Source organism: Dermacentor silvarum, chromosome 11 (genome assembly GCF_013339745.2).
Source record: "Dermacentor silvarum isolate Dsil-2018 chromosome 11, BIME_Dsil_1.4, whole genome shotgun sequence".
NCBI classification, from domain to species: domain Eukaryota; kingdom Metazoa; phylum Arthropoda; class Arachnida; order Ixodida; family Ixodidae; genus Dermacentor; species Dermacentor silvarum.
In genome coordinates, this window is record NC_051164.1 from 101,382,985 (window position 1) to 101,400,252 (window position 17,268).

General features: G+C 47.8%; 1 protein-coding gene across 1 annotated transcript in view; it reads left to right on the forward strand.

The window, feature by feature from the left end:
• The window catches only part of LOC119433519 (latrophilin Cirl-like), a 290,667-nt gene that overhangs the window by 53,788 nt on the left and 219,611 nt on the right, over positions 1–17,268 (forward strand). Inside the window, 1 exon segment of the mRNA XM_037700760.2 lies at positions 6,382–6,577. Coding sequence (XP_037556688.1) covers positions 6,436–6,577 — 142 coding nt within the window. The 5' untranslated portion in view covers positions 6,382–6,435.

Genomic DNA, 17,268 nt, shown 5'->3' on the forward strand with positions numbered 1-17,268 from the left:
AGTTGCGTCTTTATATAACCGTTATCTTTCGCCTCCGTATACCAGGCATGCGCGCGCGTGCGCGGAGGTGACAAAGTGTAACACGTACGCAAAGGAAGGAATCAAAAGATGTACACTTACTCACAAAACGAACGGCGGAGTTCCTGGTCAGCACCGCAGCCTTCAATTTCAATGGCTGCTTGTGATTCGCAGCCTAGCGGAGCCGAAAGATAGTTGTTCCCTTCTCGAAAGCCCGACATTTCCCTCTATAGGCTACTTGCTTGTATATGTGTCTGTTTGTTCATTGCTTTTTGTTTGTCTATTGATTTTTTTTTCTTTTCGGCGAGCACTGACAAGAGCACCTTGCGGGTCGGTGGTCGGTCGTGTTTCTTACCGAAAGCAGCAATCTTTGCCCCCGCAGACTCTCCTTGACAGCTGGGCTGAGCGCTTCGCGGAGACAATTACGCTGACGCGCCTGCCGCGTTCGTACGCCCCCTGGAGACCGCTTCTTTTCACCTATCTGTAAGCCCGAGTACAGCTACAAAGTGCGATCACATTGTAACGAATAAACAAAAGCAAAGTGAGGGAATTCAGCACCCGATACCTTGCTGGCACTTCGACGAATCAACCGGATTCGAAAAAAAGATCTCTGCGTCGTGGTCTTGTTCTATTTATTTGCTATTTGTTTCCCACTCCTCGCGTTACGTTGTCCTTGTTTCCTTGCTTGCAGTACCATTTCCTTCATTCCTTCATTAATTCATTTCTTTCCTGCAGAGAAACAAAACTAGTAATTTGGTATGAAATCTCTCTCTCATTCATTAATTCATTTCTTTACTTTCGTTTTTCTTTCTTCCGTCTTTCCTGCTTTCTTGATTCATGCATTTCTTCGTTTAGCACAGGAGCACTGTTCCAATGTCCATAAGCTTCATCCGTTATTTTTTTTTGTGCTCGGTGTATTGAGGAACCCGTTATTTCGAGAAAAAGAAAATTAATGCAGTGTCAAAAGAGCCATAAAATAGCATAAACGTAACGCCCAAGCAAACATGCTATTAGGAGAAAACAGTATACAAGCAAAACAAAACGGCAGCCTGCGGATACATACACACACACACATAGTTTATATATATATATATATATATATATATATATATATATATATATATATATATAAACTGGTGATGTAGCCCAGGTTTATAAACTGGTCTATAAATGAACACATTTTAGAGACGACGACTGGCGTGATCTTCCGACGTCCATCTCTCGCATTTAGCCCCCGAGCAGTCAGTCCAAGAAATCTTATTTTCGGAAACCCTACTTTCGTCAAGTAACGCACAGCATCCAAACGTACCAACTAACGTTAACCGAACGCCAACGGCAGCGTTAAAAGAAAAAACGGCCGTTCGCGACTCCGTTCCTCCTTCGCCTATATAACGCCACTTAAGTGAAAGCCCCGCACAGACGCATCCGAACCACCCTTCGGCTTTTCCTCGCTCGAGGCTTCGTTTTCCTAAGCTCCGGGCTCTCTCGGACACCCGAGTCAGCAGCAGCGACAGTCGCATCAGACGCCTTTCTCTGTCTTCTTGTACTATCTATTCTTTACTTTCATTGGTTCGTTTATTCGGTTCTAGCCGTCTCCTTACCTTTTTTTTTTTTTTTTTTTCTTCTCGTGTTCTCACCGTATTTTGGCCAGCCAGAGTTTCAGCCGGGGCTGCAGCGAACCAATGGCAAAAGCCTTGTGGGTGTCGTCGTTCTGCGCTGGCGTAAATGAAACTCCGATGGTTCTCGCCAAATCCGTGCACCATTGCGAAGACTGCCTTCATAAAAAAAAGTCAAATTATAGGTTATTTAACTTCTCTACGGACTTCGAACTGACTGAGTTTGCGCCCGTAGTGACTTGTTCATTTGACTGTAGGAAATATACAGACATAGTATTCCCTCATAATATTGGTATACAGTCTCCAGAAGATTTATAGGTATTTGACTAGAAAGCTTTCATAATGTTTATGCACATTATACTGCACGCAAGACAATTAAGGCACCGGCCGACTCGTCAACATTTCCTGTACGCTTGTACTGTTTGCACAGTGTGTAGGGAGTTTGTAGATGTTTCTTTGTAAAGTCTGTAGAATGTCGGTATGGACAGCCTCTGGGCTCTTATGGCTCTTTTGGAACAGTTTGTAAATGTGTGAATGATCACGGACAAAACGAAACAGACTTTTTATCCGTTCTCAAGGTTTGTATGTAGACATCCTCCCATATACGATATATACCAACTGTCGAGTCGGTGTTGGTTTTTTTTTTTTTTTTTTTTTGCTTTCAAAAAAGCAAGCCCACGTTCGTTTGTTATGTTTTTTCTTTGTGTGTATTTTTCTAGAGCTGTTCGTAATATGTGTTCAATTCTCCAGAATCAATGAAACATGGCTGATGGTCAAAATTGATCAAGAGCTCCTCACTACACCATCTTTCATATGGTCATTGAGTTGCTTTGAAACGTGAACGCACTGATCTAGTTTACTAGATTTAACTATATTGCTACTATGCTCTATAAGTCACTCAATTACCTTGCACGACCATGTTTAACCTGGAGAGCGCTTCTTGTTAATACAAATCCTGCATCTATTGTTTGTCGAATAGAAGCCTTTCACCTTCTATAATACGAGCTAATTATAAGCAGCACACCAGAAGGTTTACATTTTGCGCCATAAAACCCTACATCAATAACTAATAAGTTGTACAGCTTTGCAAGTTTGTAAACCAAACCAACGCTACCAGGCAAAATCGCCCGGCTGTCCGTTCTTGAGAGACTGTCTAAATTCACTTTTTTTAGAAAGAACGGCCTCGCGAATCGGCTGACGCAGCAACTCCGTAGCTACAACAGCGCTGCACCCAATCACGCGGTGACAACAAAATAAAAAAATGAAAGCAGAGCCCACTCCTTATCCCATCGGCGGCCACATTCTCGGCCAAGTGTTTTGCCTTGTTCGACAGTGTGCTCCCTATAGGGCGTCGCTTTTCCGTCTCGTCCGACGTCCCTTTTCTTCTCTTGTGCGTGTGTGTCTGCACATGTGTGTCTCTTCCTCTGGCTCGTCTTGTCCCAATTTCTTCCTCGCTCCCGATACAGGCTCGATCGCGAACGCTTCGTTTCGTCGCTTCTTTCGTGGTCCCTCGCTCGCCGCCGCCTAAATACTTAATGGACGCCTGTTTCCTCGGCGAGGGAATCAAGTGCGCAATCGAAACGGCGCCAGAATCACTTTATAACCTATTTTACGCCTTGTAAAGGAAGCGAGGAAAGACTGTGCCGAGCGCGCGGCCGCGAAGATCTCGCTCGACGATCGCTTCTCTCGTGGCGATTGGCTGAGCACCGCCGGACGCTGGCGCTTGTCTGCGAGTCAGGCGGAGAATGAAGGGACCGAATGAGCGGGGGGAAAAAAAGAAAGGATAGTGAAAGAATCGCGCGTGAATTTTTTATCGAACTCGTTTATCTTGGGAGAGTCGCTCGGGAGTAGCAGCGATTGTTGGTGTTTCTTCCCGAAAGGTGAAAGGGAGAAAAGAAAAGGGTGGATTGATGGAAGGAGGTAGGGAGTGAAATAAGGGAGGAAGGGGAAAGGGGAACTAATAAAGGAAACGTGGAAGGTAGTGTGAGAAGCTATAAGTGTGGAATTAGTTGGGGAATTGTTAAATAAGGAAATTGGGAGAATGAAGTGATAGGATATAAGTAGGAATGCAAAAAGGGATGAATGAAGAAAGAGGGGGAAATTAATGTAGGGAGGAATTAAGAAGAAACGAAGAGTCAGAAGAGAGATGGGAAACGGGGGAGGAAATATATGTAAGGGGAAATTAATATCACAGGCTGGAAAGGAGGAATAAATTCAAGCATGAAAACGGTGAAAGACAAATCAGGGCATTGATGCAAGGGGGAGACAGTACGACTGGTAAAAAAAGGAGTGGGGAGAAAGGTGAAAGGTGGATAAATAGTAAAAATAAGTCAGGTTAGATTACCCAGAAAGTAACGAGAAAATAAAAAAAAGTTAATAACGAAATAAGCATTGAAGAGGTGAATCAAGGTAGAATGCATGGAGGGCGTGAGTAGGAAGAAATGAAGAACATTGAAGGAATAGAACGAAGGAAGAAACAGCAAAAGTAGAAAACTATCAATGGAATGTGGGAAATATTTGGGAAAGAAGACAGAAAAGTATGAATGGAAGGGATAAAAGAAGGCTACGATCAATCAGGGAATCAAATAGGTGGTGGTTGGTGAAGAAGCGAAAGTAAACGAGCCCCGCTTCTTCAACCGACGCAGGGCCGATTCAACAAATACCCGTTCATCGGCTTATACTGTACAGTTCACAAGCGTTCGCCGGGCGGGCTCTGTAGAACGACAAGGTGTTCAGTCTCACAGCTTGTGCGCTCGCCTGATGAGGAACTGCGCTTTTATCGTCGCCGAGGGAACGTCGGACACCTTCCTGTATCGTCGTCATTTCTCGAGATACGGGGGTCCCCCTCTCCCACCCCGCAATTTCCCTTCGAAATTTCCCTTGCCCGCAATATTTCTCTCGTTCTCTTTTGTTCGATGCCTTCCTTCGTTCCTTTATTTTATCTTCGCTGCAAGAGCGGAGCGCCAGTTTCCGTCTCGGAGCGCGGATATTTCACCGGCGCTCGTAAAAAAACGGCGGCGCGCGCATCTTCGGTCTTCCCTTTCCTTTTAAGCCTATTTGCCGGTATTGGTCATTGTAATAAAATGCCAGATAAGAAAGGAACGCCTGCCCCCCCCCCCCCCCTCCCACTTCCTCCCTTACGCCTATCATTCATTCACTTACGAGCGTTATTCTGTCCCTGTGGTCGTTTAGGCTAGCTGGAAATGCTTCCTTCTTTCTACGTCACTCCACCCTCTTTCCCTCCCCCAACCATTCCGAACCTCCACACCGTCCTTCGGTTCCCGTAAATCACATCCCATCGCTGTGTGTCGGTGCGCCCGCTCGGCCGTATAACACCGGGAACAGGTTGCGCGTCTGGAGGCCGTACTTTGCCGGCGTTGCCCTTGCACTGCAGCCACTCGGATCTTAACGAGAAATTGGGGGGCCGGCCGGACGGCCGGCTATCACGACGTATAACGAAGATAAATCTGATCTTCGCTTCCACTAACAGGTCATTAACGATGTCTGGTTAGCTAATAAATCATCTTTCGCGTCCGGTTGTGAGCACAGCGGAAAAGAAAGGGACTGCTGGTAGCCTGTAATATAGCGCGCTCGATTTTCCTTAATTCGATTTCCATCCCCCCCCCCTTTTTTTTTTTGTCATTTACTTAACAGGACGCTGCTCAGAAGCAGCCAGAATGTGTACGTGTCCTTTAAACGCTCGCTGCAGTTCAGGCGTCGGATTACTCGAAAACAGTTTTGTGTGTTGAGCAATAGCGTGTTCCAATACAAACTTTGTCTAGCTTGCGGTGCGTCGGCTGGAAAACGCGTCACATATAGTGTACAGAGATAGTCTCTATACTCTAAGTAGACGCACTACGGACTAATCCATCCATCCATTTGCTCCTGCATGACATGTACGTGCTATTTAGCGAATATGTCAGATCCTGTTATAGTAGTGTAAAGTGCAAAAGCTGACACGGGGAATATATAAGCACGCGGAGTACAAGGTCATGCTGCATCGCACTGTGCTTTTTTAAAGAGTTCCGTTTCTCACTTTCTCTTTTTTTGCCATAAATCTGTGGCAGTACCCTGCCATCTACGCAGCAATCGACATAACTCGATATAGGAGGTTATGAGTCAACACGCAGTGCATAAACAGTTTGAAATGTGGCGTTATATGAACCTTTAGTAGGCGCTCTATACAATATGTAGTCATTATAATCGACATATATGTCTGTGGAGCAATAAGCAATTTCCTATATCTGCACTCCAAGCGAATTTGGGCCGTCGTCGTCGATGTCGCCGTGAGGTTCCATATATATATAGGTATATGTATGCCATGCCATGCTATATGACATGCGGTACATGCGAGTTATATTACCGCACCATTCTAAGACTAAAGTTGCTCATACTAGGTCTTACATATTCTTAACAAAGTTATTCCTCTGAATTTTGAGAATGGCAGCCCACAAACAAATGTCGTGGAACAAAACACCGACAGCGCGAGCCTTATATCTTAAATCTTCTCGGACTTAAAGATTCGAAACAATAACGAGGCTCAAACCTGCAAATGATGCAATTTTACTGGCGCGGCTGTGCACTACCTCCAGGATCGGCCCAGGAAAGAGGCCCTCGACTATGGCGTCTCTCATAGCCGATGTGCTGCTTTCGAGCGTTACACGCTGTCAATGAATGCATGAATGAATGAATGAATGAATGAATACTAAATAGGGGCCGCCTCGTTCTGCTTTTGTGTGATGCGCAGTTTTCCCGGACTAGACTGGCAGCGTCGATCCCAGGGGTCGGCGGGAGCCGAGCCATGCCTCGAGGAGGAGGAACCCACACCACGTCGGCTTCGGCTTCGGCTTCGACGCGTTGGATACCGCCGCTTCGTCTTCCGCTACTACGGGCTTTCGTTCTTCTCGGCCTAGCGACGCTGACGTCTTCGGCCAGGCGTGGTGGTGAGTCAGCGATTTTTCTCCCTCGCTCATCCTTTCCGGCGAGCCGCGCCGACACTGTACACTGCATTCTAGGTGACTTCTTTCCATCCGTCGCTGCTTTCGCGTCGCTGAACCAGAACGAGGGACGTCACGTCCTTATGAAAATCACCGCGCCTGTGTGTGCATCGTCCGTGCGTCTGCACGTGTGTGTGTGCGTGTTTTGCTTATGTGTGCTTTCCAATTGAGAAGAGTGTGGGAAAAGATTCGCGAATGCACAGGGACTGTCACCCTTTCCGCCTCTGCCTAGACGAGCTAGTCGGTAGCATCCTTTTTATTTTCTGATCACGTGTTCCCTTTATACCTTTTCACGTCTTCGTTTAAAGGCATGCAGCGAGGGAAACAGAGTTCAAATGCCGCTCGGCTGTCTGGCCATTCGCGCTATATCGCTCGTGTCTTGCGCACGTTTTGTTCTTTCCGTGCGACTATGTCTGCATACACACCTCCGGCACTGACATTTGTTCAGATTTTTGTTTTTCTCACTCGGCGCTTTCCTAAACTCTCGGTATTTTCTTTTTATTCGCGGGTCGCTAGCATTACCGCCCTCACGTCGTGTTTGTTTCCTAGCTTTGCCCCGCGTGGAGACACGGGCGCGTCAATATGCAGGGCTGCGCCTCAGTGAGCTCCTGATTTGGCTCCCCCTACCGTCAACGGTGAGCGAAAAAAAAAAGTGCTTGCGCCGCAGTGCTCGACGTGGCGTTATCGCCTGCGTTAGGGCAGGGCGTTCCTATTTCGCTTCCTGTGTATGGGTGTTACAGCCGGATCGTGCCTGACTTTCTTGAAGAGGGCCCCATAGCTCCGCGCCGCTGTTATTCGCCCGTTCTCGAGATGTCTCGCTACGCACGCGACGCCTTCGCGATAGTCTCGCGCACGTTGCCGTCTACCAGAAGATCGACTGCGACGAAAATAGCGAAACAAGAAAGACAAGCGTAGACGAAGTGGCTGAATAGCGCACGCGTAGCGTAGCAACTACAAAGGCAAGGAAGTCCAGGCGATCAGAAACATGCCCACAATAAGACGTTGGCTTGCGCTAGTTTGTTATGCGCTCCATTCCTGAAGACAGCGCAGAAGGTGCAGACGAATGAGCAGACGACGCAAGAGCAATTCTCCAGACGGACGGACAGACGGATAGGTGGGACCGAGGTTCCGAGAAAGGGATTTATTATAACAGAAGATGTCGAGACGTCGGCCTGAACTATTGTGTTTTAGCCTGCATGCTACTCGGCGATGGAGTAAGGGGCACACAGAAGGAGAAGGAGATCGATGGCGAAGATGATAACAGATATGCAGAGTATTTGGCCAGGACCCAAGATTAGACGTACTGAGAGTAACGAGTATCAGAGAGGAAAGTATACAATGACATAAGGGCTTGAACTGAACACGGAAAACATCGCAATCAGATGAACAAGACAATGCCTCTCCGCTGTGCAATGCTGTGTTGATTATTCGTATTTAAATATCGCGAAATTTGTGTCATTCTGAATAAACGAGCGCCTATGCCTCGGCAATCATTCCTCGTCCAGATGTGTGTGTGTGTGTGTACGGTAAAACGAGGGCACCCTGTGAGAGAGGCATGCATAGACAAGCCAGGCACGGACAGTTAGACAAGACGGACGGGGCCAAGCAGATGGGCTCTGACACACAGACGAACCAGCAGACGCATAGAAGCGAGCTAACAACGGTGGACGTGCTTGTGCCAGCCAGATCACAGGACGTTGTCAATAGATGATTCGCTCAAACAAAAGCTTTAAGGCCATCGCAGCATTCCGAGCGGCCTGTTAGAGGTAATGGAAGGATGCACGAAGCCCTTTTGCCAGCGGATTTGCCACCGGATGGCCAAGGAAAGGCTTGAGTTTTCTCCGCGCCTCGAACTAACTACAGGGAGAAAAAAAAAATAACCGATAGAACGATGCCAGTATGCCTCTTCCTGTCTGGTTCCTCGGTAAACAAGAGATAACCAGAACGCCCTTCTATATTTTTTTTTTCGAGACGTGCTTTGAGCGCGGCTAACAAGCTGCACGTCTTCAGAGGCGCGCCGCGCAGTCCTGTGCCAGCCTTTCCAAGATAGAAACAGGGTCACGTGCGTCCCTTCTTGCTGCTTCTCGGCGCCAGTGCCCAGAACGTGAGGTCATAAGAGCGTCGCTGTTTTATGGCATCCTTCGACTGAATAGCGTGGCTTCTCACGACGTTTGCTTTTCATATCGGCGGCTTTTGGCTTATCAGTTACCCTCTGTACGTTTATAGAGTTAACGTTTGTACCGGTAACCTTTATAAAGGTTCTCAATTTTCCTATTTAAATGTAACATACATTTCATTAGTGTAAATAGCTGTGTAGAGTCTGACGTTAATTAACTTTTCATTCAATTTTTTGTCACGACTCTACAGATAAGTTCATAAAGGTTTGAGTGAGTTGGTTCTGCACTTTGATTCTACGTGATCGCAGTAAACTGAAAGGGAACACGACATACGCGGCTACTCCAGCTATTATGTTTATTTCGTGCATGTCTGTATGAATAATATGAATAGCGTTTATGTGCATTTAGGATCTCCAAAACAAGTGTTGAAGATCAGTGGTGTGCAATATGTGTTTTGTCCCTTTCATTCTGTTGCGCCGACATACAATCAAAACCTAAAGATCGTGCGGAGTATAATACTTATGAAAACAGCTTACAGGTAACTGGACGTAACGTTACAATGTGTTTAATCACACACACGCTTTGGGCCGCAATGCCGTCCAAGGTTGCGATCACAGTTCGGGATCTTTCAGCGCGTGTCCCGGTTACGCGATCAGGGGCGGCATTCTCGAGCGATCACTTTGGGTTATATGTATGATCACTTTCGCGAAATTTCGCTTGACTCGGCACCGGACGCGCGTCGAAGCATACGGCCCACGTGACCGGTGCCGAGTCACGACGAAATTTCGCGAAAGTGATCGTACGCGCGAAAGTGATCGCTCGACAATACTGTTCCTGCCATCAGGGCAAAACCCCCACGCGTCTCCCCATCCCGTCGATTCCGAATCCAGGTGTTAATCCGTACGCATTTCTCTATATAAAGGCTACAGCGTTCGTACACACGTTGCAAGCAGCGCGGTCTGTGCGGCCGGCGTCAGCAATAAGCGTTCGTCGCTGCAGGCGCATACCCGACGCGCTGTCATCATATGTGCTGACGCACACGCGCCGAGCCTTCAAAGCCCCCTTTCTTGACGCGACCCTCTAGGCAGTGGCAATTCATTTCGCGACGCGAATCTGCTAAAGCGAATCTCCTCGCCTCCCATTCCCACCCTCTTATACTCCATCGCCTCCCTCACCCGCTCCTTTTGCCGTTTGAACGCTTTCGTTGACGGCTCGCTTGACTCCGCATACACACTATCCCTGCATCAGCACAAAAAATGCACACGACTGCCTCTGCGCAATCCGAACGCTACTAATTCGAGTGCCCGACTGTATAGTCCACACGCGATGGCTCGTCTATCGCACGTGATTAATCTGAACTCCTCTGGCATCCCCCCTTTCCCAGGTGTTACATAGCCAACTGGACAGCCCTGTTAACCTATCGGCTTTGTTTGTGGCTTGCCGTTAACTTTGCTTAACTTTGCGTTAACTTAACCTAACCTCACATAACCTACCAGTGAATCTGGCATATAGGGAAGAGAGCGACCGCAACGCGTCCCGACGTCCGGTGACGATGCTGTTCTGGTAGCAAGACGTAGTGTTATATGGAACAGGCAGAAATAAAACGTAGCGTTAACGCGACGAACACGAAGAAAGCTGGCTGGTTGCTACCTGTTGCCATGAATGGGGCGTTCGGCCTCGTTGAGGCTGCAATTATATTGCTTTAAGTATGAACCTACTACTAGCCCAAGAACAAGTTCTGCTAAGGAAACATGAACGTAGGAGCAGAGGCGCGTGCGGAGGCTCGAGGGTGGACGACTCGCTCTTTCTCCTAGAAAGCGCTGCAGCCAATAAGGCGCGCCCAAATCGGCTTCTCCGCCGTCGCTCCTTAACGCCGCCGCGTCAAGGGTAACGGGCCACAGGCGCCCGCTCCGCTGACAGCCGCGGCGACGCTGCGGTTTCCCCCAAGAAACTCCTCACAAGTCGCTCGCTCCGAAGCCCCGGGTCAGCGGCGTCGGTCGGCGGGGGATGAAAGAAGGGAAGGTCGGGGTCCTCGAGAAAGGGGGGAAGAGGGGGTGGCTGCAATGACTGCAGCTTTTCGAAGAGACAACAGCAAACAGCAGCAGAGAAGCGGCGAACTCAGCGATGCGAATACAATTTCACGGCAGCACCCGAAACCGCGAGCGCGCGCGCGCGGCGAGGCGGCCCCCTAATTACGGGGTTCTCTCCGGCTTCATCCGAGGCTTGACTTGTCTCGCCGCCTCGGCGCGGACGGCGCCTCGCGTCGCCCAGATGACAGGCCTTGGTTTGTCACTCAGAGGGCGCCGGCGGAAGGAGCGGAGAAGAGGAAGCGCGGGAGCGCGCAGGCATGCAAAGGCGAGCAGCAGCTGAATGCGTCTGGTCGCGGTTGCCGACTCAGCAGAGTCCCCCCGTCCCTCCGCCTCTTGAGGCAGGGTCGGACGCTCGCGCGTTAGCGCGGCTTCTTTCGCTCGTCACTTTTAATATTTCCCGCGCCGGTGTCGGCGTCCGTTTTGGTGGTGACGGCAGTGGCACCTGCGGTCACCCTCGTATTCCAACCCCTCTCCCCTTCCCTGCCTTCTCTCATTGTGGCTGCGCCCGAGGTTTTGAGGAAGGAAGCTGCGAGCGCGGGTCCCCGATGCGTGTCTCGGCGTGAAACAGGGCCACTTCGTCGTGGGAACACCGCCTCCGTTCCCGAGGCCTTTTTGTCCGCTGCGGAAACGTCCAAGTTTGGCTTCTCTGAAGGCCTCCGTGAGGTCTTGCGACGACGTCTTACTTGCAGTAAGGTAGACAATCGCGTTGGTTCGTCCGTCGTTGCTGAGGAAATAGAGCGCTGTGACGACGACACGCGTAGAAGGGAAAGAACACGTACCAGTGCTCGTTTCTGTCATTTGCCTTAATTCTTCGTCTGCCTTCGTCACAGCCGCTCTGTTTTCCCGGTAATCATACAAAAGCTTTCGACGCTTTGCGGTGTGGCTGTGTTTCTATCTGCGCGCGTGTGAATGAAGGGCCGCTGAAGTGTAACATGCATGGTCATCATAGTATACTGTAGGTGCATCGGATGTGAATACGACGTACAGGTTGAAAGGGAAAGGTTCTTTCTATTCGTATTTAAAGAGAGAGAGAGAGAAAAGGGAATAAAAGACAGGGAAGTCAGCCAGCGGAAATACCGGATGGCTATCCCGTGCTAGGGAAAGGGTTAAAGGGAATAAAAGGTAACGCGGAACATGCGAGATGAGCATCAGGTTGATGATGGGCACCGTGAAAGTATTCTGTCAAAACTACATAATCGCGTTTATATTCGGCGGGCAAGTGTTTGATTACTAACAAAAAGTAAGGAGGCCCAAACGGCATTTTCAATTATTTCGCGCCCAAACCGCGTCACAGGTACGTCAGTGGGACGTCACTGATTTTGAAGTGCCTTCTAGCATCTGGGCTGATTTCGGGCGCAGAAAAAATTGTCCAAGTTTGCCTGTCTGATTTCTGCGAATGCAATGTAGTCGTCGTCCACTTGCATACAATTAACTGGACCCCGAGGTATAGACGCTGTCAAAATACGTGACGTCACGGCTATCTGGTGTGGGAACTTCCAAGTGTGTCTTCGCCACCCATCGTTTCATTTTGCGTCTGTTCTGGCTTAACAACAACCTGTCACGGTGAAACTTGCTGTTTCGCTATTGCCAAAGTGCTGTTTCGCTATTGCCAAAGTGCTGTTTCGCTATCGCCAAAGTGCTGTTTCGCTATTGCCAAAGTGCTGTTTGTTAACACGTGTAGCTTAACTTATTAATGTTCTTCTTCACTATCTCTTTGACGGGTTCATTCGGTTGAATATCTTCCTGTAGGGTGGGTCATCTGGTTACTTGCTTCCATAGAATATAAGTTCGAGGATGGGAATCGCTGCTACTTGCCCTTCCGCTGAAAAGTGTGGTAGAGCCAGTACTGAAATATGATCTGTGGAACTGAGCCTTACTCCAATCGCCGACCCAGGTGTTGGGCTTAATTATTCCCATCACACATCGCGCTATCGTAAAGGCCATCGCTCTCATTTTGCTCACAATCCGAAACTAGAGCGGTGGCGCAACTGCATCTCTGCGACGTCATGCCTTCCATCTTGCCTTCTGAGTGTTCGAAGCGTGATCGTTTCAATGCGTATAAATGTGACCCCGTTTACAGATGCAAGTTGTGCATTTGAATCATCACAACTTATTGGCAAAACGTGGTAGAAAGAAGCTGAAGATGCCTGCCGCTCTAAGTCTAAAATCCTCTCTCAATTTGTTTTCCAAAAATCGAACCTCTCTCCGCTTCGCCATGCGTTCACCCCTGCGACAGCGGCAGCGGTGGCTCGACGAGTGATCACGCGCGATGTGTCTGAAAAAAAAAAGGGGGGGGGGGGGGGGATGGGGAGGGGGGGGAGGAGCCACCGAACCTTGCGTGCCGCGCCCAATTTCCAAAATTAAGAACAGCGCGCCGTGTCGCCGATAACAGGCATGATTGATTGTGCTGTCGCAAAGGCGAGACGTCGCCGCGGTGGAGGCGCACGGCGGAATCTGTCTCTCGCAGATAAGTCGCCTCCGCGCCCGAAGACAGCTAGCTATAGAGGTCCGTACATACACGGGAGACACAGAAGAGCGAAATAAAATAAACGAGAAAATGAGATGATCACGCCAAAAGCCAGCGCGCGATGAACGGAAGCCGAACAAAAGCTTTACACCGTCTCTCTCGTCGCCGCTGCCTCTGCCTCGTTATATTTGTGTATATGGCTTTGATCTCTGTTGCGACGTAATGCGCGCGCACTTTCTCGTTCGCGAAGTATAAACCTCGGGCGAAGTGTTCGCAGCCGCTGCTGTCCACGAAGCCGACAGTGCCGCCTACCGTGTTCACTCGGATATAGGCCGATCCGACTGCCGGTGCACCTTGCAGTAGTCATCGTTGAAATACAATTCAGTTTCTATTGAGTTTTCATTGCTTTCAGTAGGTTTCCTGTTAAGATACGCTTGAATATGAAGCATAGTTTTTGGAAGGGTTAATATAACTTGATTTGTCTTTCTATTGAGTCGCTGTCGGCTTCAATGAAGTTTCTGTTGAAATACACTAACATCGCGCATGATTTTTGGACGGGTCAATCGAAATTTATTAATTTTTCAATTAGGTTTTTGTTGCCATTGATAGATATTCCTTTCAGATGCACTTAAATATCATGTATCGTTTTTCAAAGTGTAAATGAATAAAAAGAAACAATTGGTGTGGTAACACTTCATCAATATTAGCGGTTAACAATACTTCACTTTGCCTCAATGTTGAAGTGTTGGCTGGAACGCCAGTTGGAACGGCGGTTGGAACGCCGGTTGGAAGCCCCGGACCTCTGTTAAATTTGCATTAATTCATTAGCCTTGGCTTCTATTCTGCACTGACTTTGTGTGCCTCAAGGCTCAGCTGATAACTGCAATGTCAATCAGCGGTCCTTTGTTGGTCAGTCAACCACCTGCTGCGCTTTGTAAAGCTAGTACTGCCGGCCTCTTCAACACAATAGATCTTATTTGACAAGGTTGTGCTATCTGCCATAAGATAAATGTCTGTCTCCAATTAAAGAAGAAAAAATAGCTTCGTATAACGAAACATTTGCGACTCTAAGGGTGTCCAGACAAAGTCACGCTGTCATAGATCTTTGTGACCTTCTCTACTTTGTGCAGTCTCCTTGAAAGACAATCCATCGTCATTGTGTTAAGTATCTGACTTAGCACGTTTATGTGAACTTGAAATATACTTTTTTTTTATTCTTCACTGAATGCAAAGCTCTTTTTTATTTGTTTTTCAAGCCGTGGCTGTACAGATAGTAACACACGCTGTTACAGGACTTTCGCATGTCGCCGATTCACACATTGATAGCACGCTGTGCCTGAGTTATGTGACGTTCTATTCCTCCGCTATGTTTTCCCTTCCTGACTGCTTTTTCATTTTCATTTTGTTTCATTGTGTTTTCGTACGTTTCTCAGTCGCTGGAGTTTGTTTTTAATGATTGTAATAGCCGGCCATTCCGTGGCCTATTTTTCCCCACGGTCTCATCATTTAATAAACAAAGAAACGAAATTACGTTTATCGGCTTATATTCGACTGAATTCGGTATATCTGAGAGCACCGAACGACTTTTGGCGTTGCTGCTACCACTGATACTGCCGCCGTTGAGATTCGAGGCCTTCACGAAGGAGGATTGGGAAGCGGCAATGATGCTTCGCGAGATCTCGACGCGCCGACGAGATTCGGGAAGTCTCCTCGCTCGAGAGAGTGCTCGCATCCGCATACTTCATCAACTGCGAGTCCCCGGTGTACTTTTACTTAGCGTCGCGTCGTGTTCTTTACTTCGCTTTCTTTAAGCTACTTTACTTTCGTGAAAGCGAGTGCTTGTTGGCTTTCTCATTGCTTTTTTTTTTTCGTTTTTATGAGTGCTTATTGCATTCTGCGCGCTTAATGTTTCGTGTTGTAGACAACGTTCTTTAGCGTAGCGTGTGCAATCTATACCATATACCGCTGATGATGCGCAGATATAGAGGTAGTGAACTGGAAAGATATCGGCGCGCGCCGAAGATGTGACAAAGACGAAAACGAATCGTCTTTAGAATCGTAATGGAACCGTAAAGAGTGCACTCAAAGTTGGAACGTTCGATGCTCGCAAGGCGTGATGACTCGTTCGATGTCTCAGTATAGTGAGTTTTCGTAATATCCACTGGCTTTGATGGGGATTCAGTTATATTCATTTTATTGCATCACTCGCGTGTAAGCAGAAAATAAAAAGTAATGCCTTAAAAGTGGCAGGGCGACCACTCTAAACCATAAGTAAAACCATAAGTACTTGGGTTTCGGGCCACGTAAAAAGAAATGACAGAAGTTTATTTATGGAACAGCAGAGAGGCCGATCTGAGGTTGATCCTCTAGGCTGCTATTCTATGTGCCATATTAAGTGGAAGGCGAAGGGAATAGAGTTATTGTTTGTTTGTTTGTTTGTTTGTTTGTTTGTTTGTTTGTTTGTTTGTTTGTTTGTTTGTTTGTTTGTTTGTTTGTTTGTTTGTTTGTTTGTTTGTACAACCGCCTCCCACTACTGGCATGAGCGATGTGAACACGAACAATATCTAGTGTTCCTGCGGTACGTGCCGCTGTAAACTTCAAGCTACAAGAGCCGACGGCTTTCCTTCGGTCTCACGTCGTGCACCATCGAGGTGCGCTGTCTGCAACGCCGCTGGGGGGCACTGCTGGTCTCGCCAGCGTTCTGAGACGCCTGGTAGAGCTGCCAGGGTGCTGTTTACGTGGCCCACGCGTCATTCGCCTCGTCGTGCTTCGTCTCGCCAGCATGTTGCCTTCGCGTATTTTTTGCAGCACCAGCCGAAGAGCATTCGGCACAACGCTAAACTTTGCTATCGCCTTCAATGATGCTAAATTTTTATTACCTCAACTTGACGGTAGGACATTGCGGCAGCGCCTGCCGCGAAGGGTAACATCTGCGCCCCCTTTTGGTAATGCGAGGTTAAGCTGCTTACAAGAGCGCTCTTGGGTGGTGGTTTCCCGGTCGAGTCCGCGCTTCTTGAAAAGCATTTTTTCCCCCCGCAGCGCGCAATCCTCGGGAGTCGCCGACGCCGGCTCCATTGAGCAGCAACCTCGAGTGTCCGGCAAAGATAGCCGTCCGCGTCGTCTCGTCTCCCCTGCGAGGCTTTCTGACGGAACGAGACCCGAATTTGGTGCTGCATCCCACCGAAGCGATGAAAGGGTTTGGAGTCTGGCCGGACGGATGAAATTTGTATACTTGAAGAAGGTGCAGGTTAAGCTGTTCCGTTCTGTTTATGCGTCGCTTGCTGCGGGGGGATATAGATGATGAAAGTACCACGACCACCCCATTTCTCTGTGTTCTAGAGGAAAGATAGTGAAATAAATAATAAAATTAATTCGAAAAATACAAGAACAATTACTAAAACTAATGACAATAACAACGCAGCGACGGCTAGCTCACTCGGCATCTAATATATTTCCATGGCACTTTGTAGTCCTCACGCGTTGGTGCTAGTGTCTTCCGAGTACTAATATCATTCATTTTTTATTATATGGTATTTAGGAGATGTTGACGCCTTTAATTGGCGCCGGCTACTCCTTTTCACATAGAGATATGAAAGAAAAAAAATTACCTACACATTTTAAAATTAAATATCGACTCCAAATCACAATAACGCAAAGTCCAGTCACATAAGTACACTAATACCACACTAATACTGAAAGTCAACTCAGAAACACAGCAACACAAAGTTCAGTCACAAAGGCGCATTAAGGTAAATGCAAAATCGCAGTCACATAAGTACCCTAATGCCACACTAAAACTGAAAGTCAACTCAGAAAAACGACACATAAAGTTCAGTCACATAGGTGCACTAAAGTAAACATAAAGTCCGGTCACGATCATTCATTCATTCATTCATTCATTCATTCATTCATTCATTCATTCATTCATTCATTCATTCATTCATTGGTGCAGAGTGTTGGTTT